We start from the raw sequence: 20979 nt of genomic DNA, 5'->3' as shown, positions 1-20979 counted from the left end.
TGATTGGTTGGTGGCCTCCCGCGCGGTGGTAGCGGCAAGATGGCGGAGCGAGCGGAGGCGGCGGCCGGAGCGGGGCCGGGAGCGGGGCCGGGAACGGGCCCGGGCGGGCCGGGGGAGCTGTCCCCGTACTCGGGCTGGGCCCCGGCCGAGCTGCAGGCGACGCTGGCCGGGATCGGAGCCCCCGCGCAGGGTGAGGGACGCGGGGAGGCGGGAACGCGGGGCCTGAAGGGGGGGGTGAGGGAATGGGGGGGGGGGGGGGGGATGTGAGGGAACCGGGGGGGTCTGGGTGAATTTGGGGCACTGGGGGGTTTGGGGGATGGACTGAGGTGAATTTGGGGGACAGTGGGGGTTCTGGGGGGAATTTGGGGGCTTTAGGGGGAATCTGGGGACTTGGGGGGGGACGGGGGGGTCTGGGGGGGTTCTGGGGGACCCTGAGGTGAATTTGGGGGACATGGGGGTTTTGGGGGGACAGGGGGGGTTGGGGGGGTCTGAGGTGAATTTGGGGGATGGGGAGGTCTGGAGGGGCCCTGAGGTGAATTTGGGGGACATGGGGGTTTTGGGGGGACAGGGGGGGTTGGGGGGGTCTGAGGTGAATTTGGGGGATGGGGAGGTCTGGAGGGGCCCTGAGGTGAATTTGGGGGACATGGGGGTTTTGGGGGGACAGGGGGGGTTGGGGGGGTCTGAGGTGAATTTGGGGGATGGGGAGGTCTGGAGGGGCCCTGAGGTGAATTTGGGGGACATGGGGTGTCTGGGGGGAATTTGGGGACATGGGGGGTTTGGGGGTTCTGAGGTGAATTTGGGCGGTCTGGAGGGAATTTGGGGTACAGGGGGGGTTCTGGGGCACCATGAGGTGATTTTGGGGGCCATGGGGGATCTGAGGTGAATTTGGGGGACATGGGGGGTTCTGAGGGAACCTTGGGGGGAATTTGGGGGACATGGGGGGTTGTGAGGGGGGTTTGGGGGCTCTGGGGGAGTTTGGGGGACATGGGGGTTAGGGTGGAATTTTGGGAGACGTGGAGGGTCTGGGGGGAACTTGGGGGACATGGGGGGCTTTGGGGGAATTTGGGGACTTGGGGGTAATTTGGGGGACTCAGGTGTTAACTGGGGGAGTCAGGTGGTAATGGGGGGGGTTTGGGGATGTCAGGTCAGAATTTGGGGCTCCCTGACCCCCCGTTTTCCCCCCTCCAGGGTCTCGGGAGGAGCTGCTGGAGCGGCTGCAGAACTACACGCTGCAGGTGGGGGGGACGGTGTCCCCAGTGTCACCACCATTGTCACCTGGGGGTCTCAGTGTCCCCTGACCCCCCCCCTTGCGGGTGTCCCCACGTCCCAATGTCCCCAAATCCCCTGGGGGGTCTCCAATGTCCCCCCCTTGGGGTCATCCCCAGGTCCCAGTGTCCCCAAGGGGGTCCCCAGTGTCCCCAAAGCCCCTGGGGGTGTCCCCAGTGCCCCCCTCCTTGGGTCTCCTGGGGGTGTCCTCGAGTCCCAGTGGGTCCCCAATGTTCCCAAGTCCCCCTGGGGGGGTCCCCAATGTCCCATGTGCCCCCCCTTGGTCTCCTTGGGGTGTCCCCAAGTCCCGGTGTCTCCAGGGGGGTCCCCAGTGTCCCCAAAGGCCCTGGGGGTGTCCCCAGTGTCCCCCTCCTTGGGTCCCTTAGGGGTGTCCCCAATGTCCCCAAGTCCCCCTGAGGGGATCCCCAATGTCCCATGTGCCCCCGCCTTGGTCTCCTTGGGGTGTCCCCACGTCCCAATGTCCCCAAAGCCCCTGGGGGGTTTCAGTGTCATCCCAAGTCGCCAGTGTCCCCCGCTTGGGGTTGTCCCCAAGTCCCAGTGTCCCCAGGGGGGTCCCCAGTGTCCCCAAAGCCCCTGGGGGTGTCCCCAGTGCCCCCCTCCTTGGGTCTCCTGGGGGTGTCCTCGAGTCCCAGTGGGTCCCCAATGTTCCCAAGTCCCCCTGGGGGGGTCCCCAATGTCCCATGTGCCCCCCCTTGGTCTCCTTGGGGTGTCCCCAAGTCCCGGTGTCTCCAGGGGGGTCCCCAATGTCCCCAAAGGCCCTGGGGGTGTCCCCAGTGTCCCCCTCCTTGGGCCCCTTAGGGGTGTCCCCAATGTCCCCAAGTCCCCCTGAGGGGATCCCCAATGTCCCATGTGCCCCCGCCTTGGTCTCCTTGGGGTGTCCCCACGTCCCAATGTCCCCAAAGCCCCTGGGGGGTTTCAGTGTCATCCCAAGTCGCCAGTGTCCCCCGCTTGGGGTTGTCCCCAAGTCCCAGTGTCCCCAGGGGGGTCCCCAATGTCCCCAAAGCCCCTGGGGGTGTCCCCAGTGCCCCCCTCCTTGGGTCCCTTGGGGGTGTCCTCGAGTCCCAGTGGGTCCCCAATGTCCCCAAGTCCCCCTGGGGGGGTCCCCAATGTCCCATGTGCCCCCCCTTGGTCTCCTTGGGGTGTCCCCAGGGGGGTCCCCGATGTCCCCAAAGCCCCTGGGGGTGTCCCCAGTGTCCCCCTCCTTGGGCCCCTTAGGGGTGTCCCCAAACCCCTGGAGGGTCTCCAATGTCCCCCCCCCAATCCCCAGTGTCACTCCCTTGGGGTCATCCCCAAATCCCAGTGTCCCCGAGGGGTCCCCAAGTCCCCTGGAGGGGTCTCCAATGTCACTTTGTCACCCCCCCAGACTGGGATCGTGTTGAGTCGCCCTGTGCTGCGCCCTGAGGATGGGGACAAGGGACAGGTGGGGTGACATTAAATGGGGGGGACAATAAATGTGGGGAACAAGACACAGTTGGGAGGTTTAGGGAGTGCGGGGGCACACGGAAGGTCCCAGTTTTGGGGAGGTGTCACTGGGTGCTCTGGGTGGTCCCAGTTTTGGGGGGGGGGAGGAACTCACTGGGTGCCCAGGGGGATCCCAGTTTTAGGGGGGTCCCTGACCCCCCCACCCCCCCACCCATGTCTCCCTGCAGCACCCCCTGGGTACCCCCCCTCCCCCCACTGGGTTTGAGCTGTGGGGTGGGACCTGGGGGGGTCATGGGGTGCTGGGGGCACCCAAGGGTGCTGGGGGGACTCTGTGGGTGCTGGGGGGATTTCTATGGGTGCTGGGGACCACCCATGGGTGCTGGGGGGACTCTGTGGGTGCTGGGAGGGTCTGTGGGTGCTGGGGGCCACCCATGGGTGCTGGGGGGACTCTCTGGGTGCTGGGAGGGTCTGTGGGTGCTGGGGGCCACCCATGGGTGCTGGGGGGTGCTCAGTGTCCTTGTGTCCCCCCCTCAGGCACCATTTGGGGACAAGAGCAAAGAGCAGGAGCTGCTGGAGCAGCAGAAACGGGTGAGGGGGCACGGGGACAATGGCATTGTCACACCCCTGTCCCTGTCCCCCCTTTTCCCTGTCATTGTCCCCTGCGTGTCCCCCATGTCCTCCCCACATCACCAGTGTCCCCACATCTCTGATGTCCCCATGTCCGTCCTCATGGCCCCAATGTCCCCATGTCCTTCCATATCCCACGTGTCCCCAATGCCCCTGTATCTCCACGTCACCCATATCACTGGTGTCTTTGTGTCCCTTCACGTCCCCCAATGTCCCCTGATGTCCCCCGTCCCCCCAGGCGGCCGTTCTGCTGGAGCAGGAGCGCCAACAGGAACTGGCCAAACTGGCCCCCCCGCTGGCCCGGCCCCCCCCTGAGGGAGCACCCATGGGTGCCCGTGCCACCCTGCCCCCCCGCGGTGAGTCACCCCCACCCCCCCGTGCCCTTTGTCGTCCCCTTGGTGACGTTTGTCTCTAACTGTCCCCCTTTGTCTCCCCCCACAGGCAGCACCCCCATGGGTGCCCCCCCACCCATGGGTGCCCCCCGACCTCGTGGACCCCCACCCCCTCCTGGCGAGGAGAACAGAGAGGTGGGTGCTCCCGGACGCCTGGGTCCCTTTTGTGGGGGGGCTCCTGGATGCCTGGGTCCCTTTTTGGGGGGGAGCTCCTGGATACCTGGGTCCTTTCTTGGGGTGGGGCCTGGATGCCTGGGTCCCTCCTGAACTCTTGGGGTCCCCCCCCAAACACCTGGGTCCCCCGGATGCCTGGGTCCCTCCCTCACCCCCTGTCCCCGCAGGGTGAGGAGGGGGGGGGTGGCCCCCGCATCCCTCAGGCCCTGGAGAAGATTCTGCAGCTCAAGGAGAGTCGGCAAGAGGAGCTGGTCAGCGCCCCCCCCGCCCCTGGTGAGCACAGCACCCATGGGTGCTCCTGGGGTGGGGGGCAGCACCCTGACCCCCCCAAGTCCCTCGTTCCCAGAGCTGGTCACCTTGGTCCTTCCCAAACGCCTGGGTCCCCCCACCCCGGACGCCTGGGCCCCCCTCCCGGACTCCTGGGTCCCACCCCACCTCCACTGACCCATGGGTGCTCCTGGCAGGGGGGAGGCAGCAACCTGACTACCCCCCCCCTTCAAGTCCCTTGTCCCCAGAACTGGTCACCTTGGTCCCCTCCCGGACTCCTGGGTTACCCCTCCCGGACTCCTGGGTTACCCCTCCCGGACTCCTGGGTCCCTCCCGAACTCCTGGGTCCCACCCCACCTCCACTGACCCATGGGTGTTCCTGGGGTGGGGGCAGCACCCTCTTTCCCCCCCCACAAGCCGCTTGTCCCCAGAGCTGGTCACCTTGATCCCTCCCGGATGCCTGGGTCCCTCCCGAACTCCTGGGTCCCCCCCGAACTCCTGGGTCCCACCCCACCTCCACTGACCCATGGGTGCTCCTGGTGGGGGGGACAGCACCCTGACATCCCCGATGTCCCCAATGTCCCCACAGCCGATGACGAGATGGAGACAGAGCCGCGAGTGACCGAGAGTGAAGACGAGACGGGGGGGGCCAAGAAAGAGGTGGGGACACCAGTGTCACCGCCCCCCCACACTGTCACCTCAGGGTGTCCCCAAAGTGTCCCCAACATCACCCAAGGAAGGGGGTCTCACTGTCCCCCCACAATGTCCCCATAATGTCACATTGTCACCTCCCCAGAGTCACCTCAGGGTGCCCCCAAAGTGTCCCCAAGATCCCCTTGATGTCACATCAGTGTCCCCAAACTGTCCCCAAGGTGCTGCCCCAGTGTTGCTCCCCCCAATGTCACCCATTGTCACCTCAGGGTGTCCCCGAAGTGTTCCCAATGTCAGCCATGGGTGCGGGTGTCGTTGTCCCCCTGATGTCCCCATAGTGTTCCCATAATGTCCCTTTTTCACCTTTCTTGCACACTTATTGTCACCCCAGGGTGTCCCCGAACTGTCCCCAAGACCCCCGCAGTGTCACCTCAATGTGACTCCAATTGGGGGAGGGGGGGGGTCTCACTGTCCCCCCAATGTCCCCATAATGTCCTATTGTCCCACCCCACATTGTCACCTCAGGGTATCCCCAAAGCGTCCCCACTGTCACCCATGAGTGGGGGTCCCACTGTCCCCATAATGTCCCCATAACGTCCCCTGTCCCCCCCTCAGCGAACCCGCAAACGCCGCAACCGCAAGAAGAAGAAGAAGCCGCAGCGGGGGAGGGGCCGCCCCTCCCCGCCCCCCACCCCGACCCCCACCCAGGGGGACGACCCCCCCCCCGAGATCGAATACATCACCGAGGAGCCCCAAATTTTCGACCCCAATTTCGTCTTTTTTAAGAGGATTTTCGAGGCTTTTAAGGTAAATTAAGGGGGGAAGGAGCACCTATGGGTGGGGGGGGCACCCATAGGTGCTGGGAGGGGGGTTTCACCCCAAAAAAAGGTCCCCAAGTGTCACTCATGGGTCACAAGTTGTCCATTTTAAGGCGATTTGGGTCACTTTTGGGGTGACATTTGGGTTGGTGGCTCTTTGTGGGGGGCACCCATGGGTGGGGGGAAGCACCCATGGGTGCTGGGGGGGATGACAACACCCTGGGGTGACCCCAAATGTCACCCAATGTCACTCCCAGGTGACAAATTATCCGTTTTTGGGGCTATTTCTGGTGGTTTTGTTTAAGGTGACACCCACAGGGGGGCACCCATGAGTTGGGGGGGGCACCCATGGGTGCTGGCGGGGGGCTGACAACACCCTGGGGTGACCCCAGGTGTCACCCGTGGGTCGCAAATTGTCCATTTTAAGGCGATTTTGGTCATTTTTGGGGTGACATTTGGATTGGTGGCACCTAAGGGGTGGCACCCATGGGTGGGGGGTGTGACAACACCCATGGGTGTCACGCCCCCCCCTGCAGTTGACGGATGAGGTGAAGAAGGACAAGGAGAAGGAGCCGGACAAAGGGGACAGACCCGAAAGTGCCACCGTCCCCAAGAAGAAGGGACAGGACGAGGGACAACGGGGTAGCGGGGAGGAGAGTGACGAGGACGAGCAGGTGACAATGGGGACACTGGGGATACAGTGGGGACATTGGGGGACAGTGGGGACACTGGGGGGGACAAGGGGACAATAGATACATGGGGACATCATGGGGCACTGGGGACATGATGGGGACCTAGGGGACATTGCGGGGAGTGAGGACACTGGGGACATCATGGGGGTGTGGGGGACATTGGGGGACATGAGGATACTGGGGACATCCTAGGGATATTGGGGGACACTGGGGGCATCATGGGGACGCTGGGGACATCATGGGGATGTGGGGGACATTGGGGGATGTGAAGATACTGGGGACACTGAGGGCATCATGGGGACATCAGGGACATCATGGGAACACTGGGGACATCATGGGGATACTGGGGACATCATGGGGCCGTGGGGGACATTGGGGACATCATGGGGACATAAGAGATTGGGGACAATGGGGATATGGGGCTATTGGGGGACAACGGGGACACTGGGGACATTGTGGGGGCACTGGGGGACATGGGGATAATGGGGACATTGGGGGACACTGTGGCCATCATGGAGCCACTGGGGATGCAGGACAGGTGGCACCGTGGGGACATTGGGGGACGTGGGGATATGGGGACACAGGGGACAGGGGGATGGCATCCCTGGTGTCTCCCCCGGTGTCACCACGTTGTCCCCACAGGAGAAGAAACCTGAGGTCCCCAAACTGTCCAAGAAGAAGCTGCGGCGCATGAACCGCTTCACGGTGGCCGAGCTCAAGCAGGTGACACCACGGGGACATCACGGGGACATGTCCCCGTCCCTGTCCCCATCACCATCCCTGTGTCCCCTGAGAGCGCTGGTGGGGACACCGGTGTCACCCTGGGGTCCCCAAGGTTCCCCTTAACACCCAAATGGGGACACCAGTGTCACCCTGGGGTCCCCAAGGTTCCCCTTAAGACCCAACTGGGACACCAATGTCACCCTGGGGTCCCCAAGGTTCCCCTTAAGACCCAGCTGGGGACACCAGTGTCACCCTGGGGTCCCCAAGGTTCCCCTTAAGACCCAACTGGGGACACCAGTGTCACCCTGGGGTCCCCAAGGTTCCCCTTAAGACCCAAGTGGGGACACCAGTGTCACCCTGGGGTCCCCAAGGTTCCCCTTAAGACCCAACTGGGACACCAGTGTCACCCTGGGGTCCCCAAGGTTCCCCTTAAGACCCAGCTGGGGACACCAGTGTCACCCTGGGGTCCCCAAGGTTCCCCTTAAGACCCAAGTGGGGACACCAGTGTCACCCTGGGGTCCCCAAGGTTCCCCTTAAGACCCAGCTGGGGACACCAGTGTCACCCTGGGGTCCCCAAGGTTCCCCTTAAGACCCAAGTGGGGACACCAGTGTCACCCTGGGGTCCCCAAGGTTCCCCTTAAGACCCAACTGGGACACCAGTGTCACCCTGGGGTCCCCAGGGTTCCCCTTAAGACCCAAATGGGGACACCAGTGTCACCCTGGGGTCCCCAAGGTTCCCCTTAAGACCCAAGTGGGGACACCAGTGTCACCCTGGGGTCCCCAAGGTTCCCCATAAGACCCAGCTGGGGACACCAGTGTCACCCTGGGGTCCCCAAGGTTCCCCTTAAGACCCAGCTGGGGACACCAGTGTCACCCTGGGGTCCCCAAGGTTCCCCTTAAGACCCAGCTGGGGACACCAGTGTCACCCTGGGGTCCCCAAGGTTCCCCTTAAGACCCAGCTGGGGACACCAGTGTCACCCTGGGGTCCCCAAGGTTCCCCTTAAGACCCAAGTGGGGACACCAGTGTCACCCTGGGGTCCCCAAGGTTCCCCTTAAGACCCAGCTGGGGACACCAGTGTCACCCTGGGGTCCCCAAGGTTCCCCTTAAGACCCAGCTGGGGACACCAGTGTCACCCTGGGGTCCCCAAGGTTCCCCTTAAGACCCAGCTGGGGACACCAGTGTCACCCTGGGGTCCCCAAGGTTCCCCTTAAGACCCAAGTGGGGACACCAGTGTCACCCTGGGGTCCCCAAGGTTCCCCTTAACACCCAAATGGGGACACCAGTGTCACCCTGGGGTCCCCAAGGTTCCCCTTAAGACCCAGCTGGGGACACCAGTGTCACCCTGGGGTCCCCAAGGTTCCCCATAAGACCCAGCTGGGGACACCAGTGTCACCCTGGGGTCCCCAAGGTTCCCCTTAAGACCCAACTGGGGACACCAGTGTCACCCTGGGGTCCCCAAGGTTCCCCTTAAGACCCAGCTGGGGACACCAGTGTCACCCTGGGGTCCCCAAGGTTCCCCATAAGACCCAGCTGGGGACACCAGTGTCACCCTGGGGTCCCCAAGGTTCCCCTTAAGACCCAACTGGGGACACCAGTGTCACCCTGGGGTCCCCAAGGTTCCCCTTAAGACCCAGCTGGGGACACCAGTGTCACCCTGGGGTCCCCAAGGTTCCCCTTAAGACCCAGCTGGGGACACCAGTGTCACCCTGGGGTCCCCAAGGTTCCCCTTAAGACCCAGCTGGGGACACCAGTGTCACCCTGTGGTCCCCAAGGTTCCCCTTAAGACCCAGCTGGGGACACCAGTGTCACCCTGGGGTCCCCAAGGTTCCCCTTAAGACCCAGCTGGGGACACCAGTGTCACCCTGGGGTCCCCAAGGTTCCCCTTAAGACCCAGCTGGGGACACCAGTGTCACCCTGGGGTCCCCAAGGTTCGCCTTAAGACCCAAGTGGGGACACCAGTGTCACCCTGGGGTCCCCAAGGTTCCCCTTAAGACCCAGCTGGGGACACCAGTGTCACCCTGGGGTCCCCAAGGTTCCCCTTAAGACCCAAGTGGGGACACCAGTGTCACCCTGGGGTCCCCAAGGTTCCCCTTAACACCCAGCTGGGGACACCAGTGTCACCCTGGGGTCCCCAAGGTTCCCCTTAAGACCCAGCTGGGGACACCAGTGTCACCCTGGGGTCCCCAAGGTTCCCCTTAACACCCAAGTGGGGACACCAGTGTCTCCCTGGGGTCCTCAAGGTTCCCCTTAAGACCCAACTGGGACACCAGTGTCACCCTGGGGTCCCCAAGGTTCACCTTAAGACCCAACTGGGGACACTGGTGTCACCTTCTGGTGACCCAAACCCAACAAGGAACGTTTTTGGGACCACCAATGTCACTTTGTGGTGGCCCAAACCCAACCATGAACCCCCTTGGGGCCACCAGCGTCCCCTTCTGGTGGCCCAAACCCAACCATGAATCTCCTTGGGGACGCCAGTGTCACCTTGTGGGGTCTTGTACTCAACCACAAAGCTCCTTGGGGCCACCAGTGTCACCTTGTGGGGTCTTGTACTCAACCCCAAAGCTCCTTGGGGACACCAGTGTCACCTTGTGGTGGCCCAAACCCAACCATGAACCTCCCTGGGGACACCAGTGTCCCCTTCTGGTGGCCCAAACCCAACAAAGAACCTCCTTGGGGACACCAGTGTCACCTTGTGGTGGCCCAAACCCAACAAGGAACCTTTTTGGGGCCACCAATGTCACTTTGTGGTTGCCCAAACCCAACCATGAACCTCCTTGGGGCCACCAGCGTCCCCTTCTGGTGGCCCAAACCCAACCATGAACCTACTTGGGGCCACCAACATTGCCTTTTGGAGGCCCAACCCCAAAGCTCCCCGTGGCCACCTCGTCACCTCCCATGTCCCGGTTGTCCCCGCAGCTGGTGGCCCGGCCGGACGTGGTGGAGATGCACGACGTGACAGCTCAGGACCCCAAGCTGCTGGTGCACCTCAAGGCCACCAGGAACAGCGTCCCCGTGCCGCGCCACTGGTGCTTCAAGCGCAAGTACCTGCAGGGCAAGCGCGGCATCGAGAAGCCGCCCTTCGAGCTGCCCGACTTCATCAAGAGAACCGGCATCCAGGAGATGCGCGAGGCCCTGCAGGAGAAGGTGGCGTTGGGCACCACGTCACCGCCGCGGGGACGTTGGGGACAGGAGTGGGGCTAGGGGTTCGGTTGGACCCTTGGGGACGTCGTGGTTGGGTATCGGTTTCATTGGGGTTGTTACGGTTGGTTATCAAGGGCTTTGAGGTCATCGTGGTTGGATGTTGAGGACTTTGAGGACATCGTGGTTGGTCAACAGGGTCTTTGGGGACATCATGGTTGGGTATCGGGGTCATTGGGGTTGTTATGGTTGGTTATCAAGGGCTTTGAGGTCATCGTGGTTGGATGTCAAGGGCTTTGGGGACATCGTGGTTGGACATCAAGGGCTTTGGGGACATAGTGGTTGGACATCAAGGACTTTGGGGTCATCGCAGTTGGACATCAAGGGCTTTGGGGTCATCGTGGTTGGATGTTGAGGGCTTTGGGGACATCGCGGTTGGACATCAAGGACTTTGGGGTCATCGCAGTTGGACATCAAGGGCTTTGGGGTCATCGTGGTTGGATGTTGAGGGCTTTGGGGACATTGTGGTTGGGTATCAGGGTCTTTGGGGTCGTTGTGGTTGATCATCAAGGGCTTTGGGGGCACTGGTTGGTCATCAAGGGTTTTAGGGACACCATGGTTGGATGTCAAGGGCTTTGAGAACATCGTGGTTGGACATCAAGGGTTTTGGGGACACCATAGTTGGACATTTAGGGTCTTGGGGACATCATGGTTGGGTGTGAGGGGCTTTGGGGACATCGTGGTTGGTCATCGAGGGCTTTGGGGACATCGTGGTTGGTCAACAGGGTCTTTGGGGTCATCGTGGTTGGTCAACAGGGTCTTTGGGGTCATCGTGGTTGGTCAACAGGGTCTTTGGGGACATCGCGGTTGGACATCAAGGGCTTTGGGGTCATCGCGGTTGGACATCAAGGGCTTTGGGGTCATCGTGGTTGGACATCAAGGGCTTTGGGGTCATCGTGGTTGGATGTCGAGGGCTTTGGGGTCATCGTGGTTGGTCATCAAGGGCTTTGGGGACATCGTGGTTGGACATCAAGGGTTTTGGGGACACCATAGTTGGACATTTAGGGTCTTGGGGACGTCGTGGTTGGGTATCAGGGACTTTGGGGTTGTTATGGTTGGTTATCAAGGGCTTTGAGGTCATCACGGTTGGATGTCGAGGGCTTTGGGGACATCGTGGTTGGTCAACGGGGTCTTTGGGGACATCATGGTTGGGTATCAGGGGCTTTAGGGTTGTTATGGTTGGTCATCGAGGGCTTTGGGGTCATCGCGGTTGGTCATCGAGGGCTTTGGGGTCATCGTGGTTGGTCAACAGGGTCTTTGGGGACATCGTGGTTGGTCAACAGGGTCTTTGGGGACATCGTGGTTGGTCCTCAAAGGCTTTGGGGACATCATGGTTGGACATCAAGGGTTTTGGGGACACCATGGTTGGATGTCGAGGGCTGTGGGGACATCATGGTTGGGTATCAAGGGCTTTGGGGACACTGGGGACATCCCGTAGGATCGTGACGTCCCATGGGGTGTCGGGGCCACACGAATTGTCCCCAACATGTCCCCCCCGATGTCCCCAACCCCCAGGAGGAGCAGAAGACCCTCAAGTCCAAGATGCGGGAGAAGGTCCGGCCCAAGCTGGGCAAGATCGACATCGATTACCAGAAGCTGCACGACGCCTTCTTCAAATGGCAGAGCAAACCCCGCCTCACCATCCACGGGGACCTCTACTACGAGGTGGGTGCCCCCCACCCATGGGTGCCAGCCCCCCCACCCATGGGTGCCCCCCCAGACCTGTGGGTGCCCCCCAGGAACCTCCTGAGATCCCTCAACCCAAGGGGGTGATGGGAAAGTGTCACCTTGGGGTGTCCCATCCCCAGCACCCAACTGGGACCCTGTGCCCTTCTGGGTGTCCCCTCCACCCATCAGCTCCCTTGGGTGCCCCCCCAGACCCTTGGGTGCCCCCCCAGACCCTTGGGTGCCCCCCCAGACCTGTGGGTGCCCCCCAGGAACCTCCTGAGATCCCTCAACCCAAGGTCGTGATGAGCAAGTGTCACCTTGGGGTGTCCCCTCCCACCCCAAGCACCCAGTTAGGAACCTGTCCTGACCCTTGGGTGCCCCCCCAGACCCTTGGGTGCCCCCCCAGACCCTTGGGTGCCCCCCCAGACCTTTGGGTGCCCCCCAGGAACCTCCTGAGATCCCTCAACCCAAGGTCGTGATGGGAAAGTGTCACCTTGAGGTGTCCCATTCCCAGTACCCAACTGGGACCCTGTCCCCTTCTGGGTGTCCCCTCCACCCATCAGCTCCCTTGGGTGTCCCCCCAGACCCTTGGGTGCCCCCCCAGACCTGTGGGTGCCCCCCAAGAACCTCCTGAGATTCCTCAACCCAAGGTTGTGATGAGCAAGTGTCACCTCAGGGTGTCCCATTCCCAGCACCCAACTGGGACCCTGTGCCCTTCTGGGTGTCCCCGCACCCTTGGGTGCCCCCCCAGCACCCATGGGTGCCCCTGGTGACCCCCCCGCTGTCCCTTGTCCCCAGGGGAAGGAGTTTGAGACGCGGCTGAAGGAGAAGAAACCGGGAGACCTTTCGGATGAGCTGCGCATCGCCCTGGGGATGCCCGTGGGGCCGGTGGGTGCTGGGGGGCACCCATGGGTGCTGGGGGGGCATACGGGGGTGTCACATCACCCTGGGGATGCCCGTGGGGCCCATGGGTGCTATGGGGCACCCATGGGTGCTGGGGGGTGACATGAGGGCATCACATTGCTCTGGGGATGCTGGTGGGTGCTGGGGGGCACCCATGGGTGCTGGGGGGGGATATGGGGTGTCACATCACCCTGGGGATGTTGATGGGTGCTGGGGCCACCTATGGGTGCTGCCCCCCCCCCCCCCCCGCCCGCCAGAATGCACGTAAGGTGCCCCCCTCATGGCTGATGTGGGGGACACCACTGAGTTTTTTGAGGGAGGTTCTGGGAGGTTATGGGTGCTGGGGGGGACACCCATGGGTGCTGTCCCCCCCCAGAATGCGCACAAGGTGCCCCCCCCGTGGCTGATCGCCATGCAGCGCTATGGGCCCCCCCCCTCCTACCCCAACCTCAAGATCCCAGGACTCAACTCGCCCATCCCGGAGGTGAGGAGCACCCATGGGTGCTGGGGGGTGGGGGGGGGTCACCTATGGGTGCTGGGGGGTGGGGGTTGATGGGGACGTGGGGGGTTAGGGGTGCTGGGGGGGCTTTGGGGATATTTGGGGGAGTGTGGGTGCTGAGGGCACCCATGGGTGCTGGGGGATGCCATGGAGGGTGGGGGGGTTCTGGGGGGTTTTGGTGCTGGGGGCACCCATGGGTGCTGGGGGGAGCCATGGAGGGTGGGGGGTTCTGGGGGGTTTGGGTGCTTGGTGGGTAATGGGTGCTGGGGACATTGGGTTTTTTTTTGGGGGGGGGGATGTTGAGTGCTGGGGAGGGAAATCTGGGGTCTCTATGTGAGGTGGGGGGCACCCATGGGTGCTGGGGTGGACATGAGGGGGTCGGGGTGTCAGTGCCCCTCCCCCACCCCCACCCCTCCCCCCAGGGCTGCTCGTTCGGGTACCACGCGGGGGGGTGGGGAAAACCCCCCGTGGACGAGACGGGGAAACCGCTCTACGGAGACGTCTTCGGCACCAACGCCGCCGAGTTCCAGGTACCTCCAGCACCCATGGGTGCCCCTTAGCACCCATGGGTGACCCCCAGCACCCTCACTCCTCCCACAGCACCCTGACCCTTTCCCAGCACCCATGGGTGCTCCTCAACACGCTGAACCTTCCCCAGCACCCATGGGTGATCCCCAGCATCCTCACTCCTCCCACAGCATTCTGACCCTCCCCAGCACCCATGGGTGCCCCATAGCACCCATGGGTGCCCCCAGCACGCTGATCCCTCCCTGGCACCCTGACCCTTTCCCAGCACCCATGGGTGCTCCTCAGCACGCTGAACCTTCCCCAGCACCCATGGGTGATCCCCAGCATCCTCACTCCTCCCACAGCATTCTGACCCTCCCCAGCACCCATGGGTGCCCCATAGCACCCATGGGTGCCCCCAGCACGCTGAACCCTCCCTGGCACCCTGACCCTTTCCCAGCACCCATGGGTGCTCCTCAGCACGCTGAACCTTCCCCAGCACCTATGGGTGATCCCCAGCATCCTCACTCCTCCCACAGCATTCTGACCCTCCCCAGCACCCATGGGTGCCCCCAGCACGCTGACCCCTCCCTGGCACCCTGACCCTCCCCAGCACCCATGGGTGCCCCTCAGCATCCTTACTCCTCCCACAGTACCCTGGCCCTCCCCAGCACCCATGGGTGCCCCATAGCACCCATGTGTGCCCTCACCCCTCCTCAGCACCCATGGGTGCTCCCCAGCATCCTCACTCCTCCCACAGCACCCTGGCTTCTCCAGACCCCAAGGAAAACAAGCAGGAGATCACCCAACACCCATATCACCCACATCTCCCCCTTGGGCACCCATATCCCATAGACCCCCCCAAAGTCCCCCCAGCACCCATGGGTGCCCCCAGCACCCTGACCCCTACCCTGCCCTGCCAGACCAAGGAGGAGATCGCCCACCAACCATCACTCACATTCTCCCTTTGGGCACCCGTATCTCCCCACCCACTACCCGTAAACCCTCCCAAAGCCCCCCCAGCACCCTGACCCCCACCCTGTGTCACCCAGACCAAGGAGGAGGAGGAGGAGATCGACCGGACGCCCTGGGGGGAGCTGGAGCCGTCGGACGAGGAATCATCGGAGGAGGAAGAGGAGGAGGAGAGCGACGAAGAGAAACCCGACGAGACCGGCTTCATCACCCCAGCCGACAGGTGGGTGCCCCAGCACCCGTGGGTGCTCCCCGGCACCCTGACCCCCACCCAGACCCCAAAACTAGCCCTCAGATCCCCCTGTGTCCCCCATCCCCTTCCTGGGATTCTGGGTGCTGGTGGGGACCCCAACATGGGGCTTCATCACCCCAGCCAACAGGTGGGTGCCCCAGCACCCGTGGGTGCTCCCTGGCACCCTAATCCCCACCCAGACCCCAAAACTACCCCCCAGATCCCCCTGTGTCCCCCATCCCCTTCCTGGGGTTCTGGGTGCTGTTGGTGACCCCAACATGCGGCTTCACCTCCAATGACAGGTTGGGTGCCCCAGCACCCATGGGTGCTCCCCAGCACCCTGACCCCCACCCAGACCTTCTTGAACTCCCCCAGGCCCCCCTGTGTCCCCCATCCCCCTTGTGGGGTTCTGGGTGCTGCTGAGGACCCCAACATGGGGTTTTATCACCCCCCAGCACCCATGGGTGCCCCCATCACCCTGTCACCCTCAGCACCCATGGGTGCTCCCCAACACCCTGCCCCACCAGTGGTCTGATCACCCCAGGGGGGTTCTCATCAGTACCCATAGGGATGGAGAGCCCTGGAATTGGGGGTCCTCTCCTCCCCAGCACCCATGGGTGCCCCCTTAGCACCCATGGGTGCCCCATCACCCTGACCCCCACCCTGCCCCCCCAGCGGTCTGATCACCCCGGGGGGGTTCTCGTCGGTGCCCGCGGGGATGGAGACCCCGGAACTCATCGAGCTGAGGAAGAAGAAGATCGAGGAGGCCATGGACGGGTGGGTGGGGGCACCCATGGGTGCTGGGGGGGTGGGGTGCTGGAGGAGGTGGCAGCTGAGGGGGATTTGGGTGCTATGGGGCACCCATGGGTGCTGGGGTGGGTTTTGGTTTCTTTGGGGAGGACATTGGGGCCTTTGGGGTGGTTTGGGTGTTGAGTGGGTGCTGTGGACACCCATGGGTGCTGGTTGGGGTTGGGGTGCTTGGGGGGGGTTGATGGTTCCAGGGGGGCACCCATGGGTGCTGGGGTTGGGCTGTGGGTGCTGGAGGAGGTTGGGGGTGCTGGGGGGCACCCATTGATCCTGGGGTGGGGCTGGGGGTGCGGGAGGAGGTTGGGGGTGCTGGGGGGGACTTGGGTGCCAGATGGGTGCTGGGCGGCACCCATGGGTGCTGGGGTAGGGCTGTGGGTGCTGGGGGGTCTTTGGGAGGATTGGGGGGGCTGAGGGTCACCCATGGGTGCTGGGAGGGCTTTGGGTTGGTTGAGGGGGGTTGATGGTTCCAGGAGGGCACCCGTGGGTGCTGGGGGGGTTGGGGATGCTGGGGGGCACCCATGGGTGCTTGGGTGGGGCTGTGGGTGCTGGGGGGGTTTTGAGGTGCTTGGTGGGGGGGTTGGTGGTGCTGGGGCATGTTCTGGTTTCTGGGGGGGACATTTGGGGTCTTTGCAGTGGTTTGGGTGCCGGGTGGGTGCTGGGGGCACCCATGGGTGCTGAGGGTCCCCTGTGTCCCCCTGCAGCAGCGAGACCCCCCAGCTGTTCACCGTGGTCCCTGAGAAGCGAACGGCCACTGTGGGGGGGGCCATGATGGGCTCCACCCACATCTACGACATGTCAGCGGTGGGTGCCCCCCCAGCACCCATGGGTGCTCCAAAACCCCCTGCACCCATGGGTGTCATCCTCACATCCCCCTCACCCGTTTGTCACCCCCAGATCCCCTCTGTGCTCCCCTCACCCCTCTGTGTCCCCAACAGCACCCATGGGGTGACCACACTATAGGGTGACCCAGCAGCACCCATGGGTGCCCCTGTGCCCCCCACCCAGGTTTTGGGGTGCAAGGGCCGGGTCCCCGAGGCGAGGGGGTGGAGGTGGCGCTGTGGTTTGGGTGTCCCTGTCCCCAAGGTTTGGGTGTCCCACCCATGGGGTGTTTCCAGCAGCACCCTGAGGTCCCTCCAGAAGCACCCATGGGTGCCCCTGTCCCCTGTCACAGGTCCTGGGGCGCAAGGGCCTGGTCCCCGAGGCGAGGGGGTGGAGGTGGCGCTGTGGTTTGGGTGTCCCTGTCCCCAGGGTTTGGGTGTCCCATTCATGGGGTGTCTCCAGCAGCACCCTGAGGTCCCTCCAGCAGCACCCATGGGTGCCCCTGTCCCCTGTCACAGGTCCTGGGGCGCAAGGGCCTGGTCCCCGAGGCGAGGGGGTGGAGGTGGCGCTGTGGTTTGGGTGTCCCTGTCCCCAGGGTTTGGGTGTCCCATTCATGGGGTGTCTCCAGCAGCACCCTGAGGTCCCTCCAGCAGCACCCATGGGTGCCCCTCTCCCTTCCTGCAGGTCCTGGGGCACAAGGGGCTGGTCCCCAAGGCACAGGGGGTGGAGGTGACACTGGGGTGGGGATGTCCCTGTCCCCAGCGTTTGGGTGGCTCTGTCATTGTGTGAGGTGACCCAGCAGCACCCTGAGGTCCCTCCAGCAGCACCCATGGGTGCCCCTGTCCCCTGTCACAGGTCCTGGGGCGCAAGGGCCCGGTCCCCGAGGCGCAGAGGGTGGGGATGTCCCTGCAATGAGGTGTCCCTGTCCCCAAGGTTTGAGTTTTGAGTGTCCCATTCATGGGGTGTTTCCAGCAGCACCCATGGGTCTCTCCAGCAGCACCCATGGGTGCCCCTGTCCCCTGTCACAGGTCCTGGGGCGCAAGGGCCCGGTCCCCGAGGCACAGGGGATGGAGGTGGCGCTGTGGTTTGGGTGTCCCTGTCCCCAGGTTTTGGGTCTCCCACCCATGGGGTGTTTCCAGCAGCACCCTGAGGTCCCTCCAGCAGCACCCATGGGTGCCCCTGTCCCCTGTCACAGGTCCTGGGGCGCAAGGGCCCGGTCCCCGAGGCGCAGGGGGTGGAGGTGGCGCTGGCCCCCGAGGAGCTGGAGCTGGACCCGTCGGCCATGACGCAGAAGTACGAGGAGCACGTGCGCGAGCAGCAGGCGCAGGTGGAGAAGGAGGACTTCAGCGACATGGTGGCCGAGCACGCCGCCAAGCAGAAGGTGGGGACGTCACCCCTGTCACCTCTGTCACCCTGGGTGTCCCCTGGGTGTCTCCCGGGTGTCCCCTGCCTGTTACATGGGGACCTGGTGGCATCCAGCCTGTCCCATCCATCCCCATCCATCCCCATCCATCCCCATCCATCCCCATCCATCCCCATCCATCCCCATCCATCCCCATCCATCCCCATCCATCCCATCCGTGCCTGTTCCTCCCCACCCAGCCCAGCTTGTCCCCATCGGTCCCATCTGTCCCCTCCCTGTCACCCAGTTGTCCCCTGGGTGTCCCCTGGCTGCTACATGGGGACCTGGTGGCATCCAGCCTGTCCCATCCATCCCCATCCATCCCCATCCATCCCCATCCATCCCCATCCATCCCCATCCATCCCCATCCATCCCATCCATTCCATCCATCCCTGCTCATCCCCACCCAGCCCAACTTGTCCCCATCTGTCACCCAGTTGTCCCCTGGGTGTCCCCTGCCTGCTACATGGGGACCTGGTGGCATCCAGCCTGTCCCATCCGTCCCCATCCATCCCCATCCGTCCCCATCCATCCCATCCGTGCCTGTTCCTCCCCACCCAGCCCAGCTTGTCCCCATCAGTCCCATCTGTCCCCTCCCTGTCACCCAGTTGTCGCCTGGGTGTCCCCTGCCTGCCACATGTGGCCCTGGTGGCATCCATCCTGTCCCATCCATCCCATCTGTCCCTGCTCATCCCAGCTCATCCCCACCCAGCCCATCCTGTCCCCATGTGTCCCCATCCATCCCTGCTCATCCCCACGCATCCCTGCCTGTCCCATCTGTCCCCTCCCTGTCACCCAGTTGTCCCCTGGATGTCCCCTACCTGCCACACGTGGCCCTGGTGGCATCCAGCCTGTCCCATCCATCCCCATCCATCCCATCCATTCCATCCATCCCTGCTCATCCCCACCCAGCCCAGCTTGTCCCCATCTGTCACCCAGTTGTCCCCTGGGTGTCCCCTGCCTGCCACATGTGGCCCCAGCCTTGTCCTGCCTGTCACCCAGTTGTCCCCTGGGTGTCCCCTGCCTGTCACACGTGGCCCTGGTGGCATCCAGCCTGTCCCATCCGTCCCCACCCATCCCATCTGTCCCTGCTCATCCCCACCCATCCCACCTTGTCCCCATCTGTCCCATCTGTCCCCTGCCTGTCACCCAGTTGTCCCCTGGGTGTCCCCTGCCTGGTACCTGTGTCCCCAGCCTTGTCCTGCCTGTCCCCATCTGTCCCCATCATGTCACATCTGTCCCCATCCATCCCATCTCTCCCTGCTCATCCCCACCCATCCCAGGTTGTCCCATCTGTCCCCTGCCTGTCACCCAGTTGTCCCCTGGGTGTCCCCTGCCTGGTACCTGTGTCCCCAGCCTTGTCCTGCCTGTCCCCATCTGTCCCCACTTATCCCTGTTCCTCCCCATTTTGTCCCCATTGTGTCCCTATTGTGTCCCATTTGTCCCATCTGTCCCTGCTCATCCTCACCCATCCCAGGTTGTCCCATCTGTCCCCTACCTGTCACCCAGTTGTCCCCTGGGTGTCCCCTGCCTGGTACCCGTGTCCCCAGCGTTGTCCCATCTGTCCCCATCAATCCCTGCTCCTCCCCATCATGTCCCATCATGTCCCATCATGTCCCCATTTCTCCCTGTTCCTCCTCACCCATCCCATGTTGTCCCCATCTGTCCCCTACCTGTCACCCAGTTGTCCCCTGGGTGTCCCCTGCCTGGTACCTGTGTCCCCAGCCTTGTCCTGCTCATCCCTGTCCCCAACATTGTTCCCTGTCCCCACTGCTGTCCCCTGTCTCCCATCCTGTCCCTTGTCCCCACCACTGTCCCTTGTCCCCACCACTGTCCCTTGTCCCTGATACTGTCCCCTGAGTGTCCCCTGAGTGTCCCCTGAGTGTCCCCTGAGTGTCCCCTGAGTGTCCCCTGTCCCCGCAGCAGAAGAAGCGCAAGGCTCAGCCCCAGGACGCCCGGGGGGGCGGGAAGAAGTACAAGGAGTTCAAGTTCTAGCGCCGGATCAAGGTCACCGATTGTCACCCGTCCCCTCGTGTCCCCTCTTGTCACCTCCCCCTCCCGGCTGCACCCAGGGCCGTGGGTTGGGGACATCGCAGTGTCACCGTCCCCGTCCCCCTTGTTTTGTAAATAAAAGCTGGTGTCCCCACCACCCACCCACCCCCCCCGGCTCTGCTGTGTGTCCCCAAGGTCCCCAGGTGTCCCCATGTCCCTGCAGTGATGCTGGATCAGTGCCCCATGTCCCAAGATGTGTCCCCGAGGTTCCCCATGTCCTCAGGGTCCCCATGTCCCAGGATGTGTCCCCAGGTGTCCCCATGTCCCTGCAGTGATGCTGGATCAGTGCCCCATGTCCCCAAGTGTCCCCATGTCCCAGGATGTGTCCCCAAGGTCCCCAGGGTACCCATGTCCCAGGATGTGTCCCCATGTCCCTGCAGTGATGCTGGATCAGTGTCCCTATGTCCCCAAGTGTCCCCATGTCCCCAGGATGTGTCCCAGTGCTGAGGCGGGATTGGTGTCACCATGTCCCCAAGTGTCCTCATGTCCCAGGATGTGTCCCCAAGGTCCCCAGGGCCCCCATGTCCCAGGATGTGTCCCCAGGGCCCCAAGTGTCCCCATGTCCCTGCAGTGATGCTGGATCAGTGTCCCCATGTCCCCAAGTGTCCCCATGTCCCAGGATGTGTCCCAGTGCTGAGGCTGGATTGGTGTCACCATGTCCCCAAGTGTCCCCATGTCCCCAGGATGTGTCCCAGTGCTGAGGCTGGATTGGTGTCACCATGTCCCCAAGTGTCCCCATGTCCCAGGATGTGTCCCCAAGGTCCCCATGTCCCCAAGTGTCCCCGTGTCCCAGGATGTGGCCCCAAGGTCTCCATGTCCCCAGCGTCCCCATGTCCCAGGATGTGTCCCCAAGGTCCCCAGTG

General features: G+C 63.5%; 1 protein-coding gene across 4 annotated transcripts; it reads left to right on the top strand.

Annotated features, from left to right (window-relative positions):
* The first annotated feature begins 21 nt into the window (after positions 1–21).
* Positions 22–20222, top strand: SF3B2 (splicing factor 3b subunit 2). 4 transcript variants are annotated; one of them, XM_071801482.1, is made up of 21 exons: positions 23–190; positions 1189–1235; positions 2651–2707; positions 3244–3297; positions 3575–3692; positions 3778–3863; positions 4070–4175; positions 4759–4829; positions 5436–5627; positions 6175–6312; positions 6973–7053; positions 9974–10201; positions 11771–11920; positions 12722–12811; positions 13203–13310; positions 13748–13855; positions 14885–15027; positions 15712–15813; positions 16545–16644; positions 17858–18043; positions 19991–20222. In XM_071801482.1, the coding sequence occupies exons 1-21, from the start codon at positions 40–42 to the stop codon at positions 20057–20059; spliced, it is 2385 nt and encodes a 794-aa protein (XP_071657583.1). In that variant the 5' UTR covers positions 23–39; the 3' UTR covers positions 20060–20222. The 4 variants fall into 4 exon arrangements, with proteins under 4 accessions (XP_071657581.1, XP_071657583.1, XP_071657582.1 ...); XM_071801481.1 differs by having other exon boundaries at positions 19988–20222; XM_071801480.1 differs by lacking the exons at positions 17858–18043; positions 19991–20222 and adding an exon at positions 17015–17410 and having other exon boundaries at positions 22–190.
* Positions 20223–20979: the final 757 nt, after the last annotated feature.

The sequence above is a fragment of the Patagioenas fasciata genome, chromosome 39 (genome assembly GCF_037038585.1).
Source record: "Patagioenas fasciata isolate bPatFas1 chromosome 39, bPatFas1.hap1, whole genome shotgun sequence".
NCBI classification, from domain to species: domain Eukaryota; kingdom Metazoa; phylum Chordata; class Aves; order Columbiformes; family Columbidae; genus Patagioenas; species Patagioenas fasciata.
This window is presented reverse-complemented; position numbering and strand designations above follow the sequence as displayed.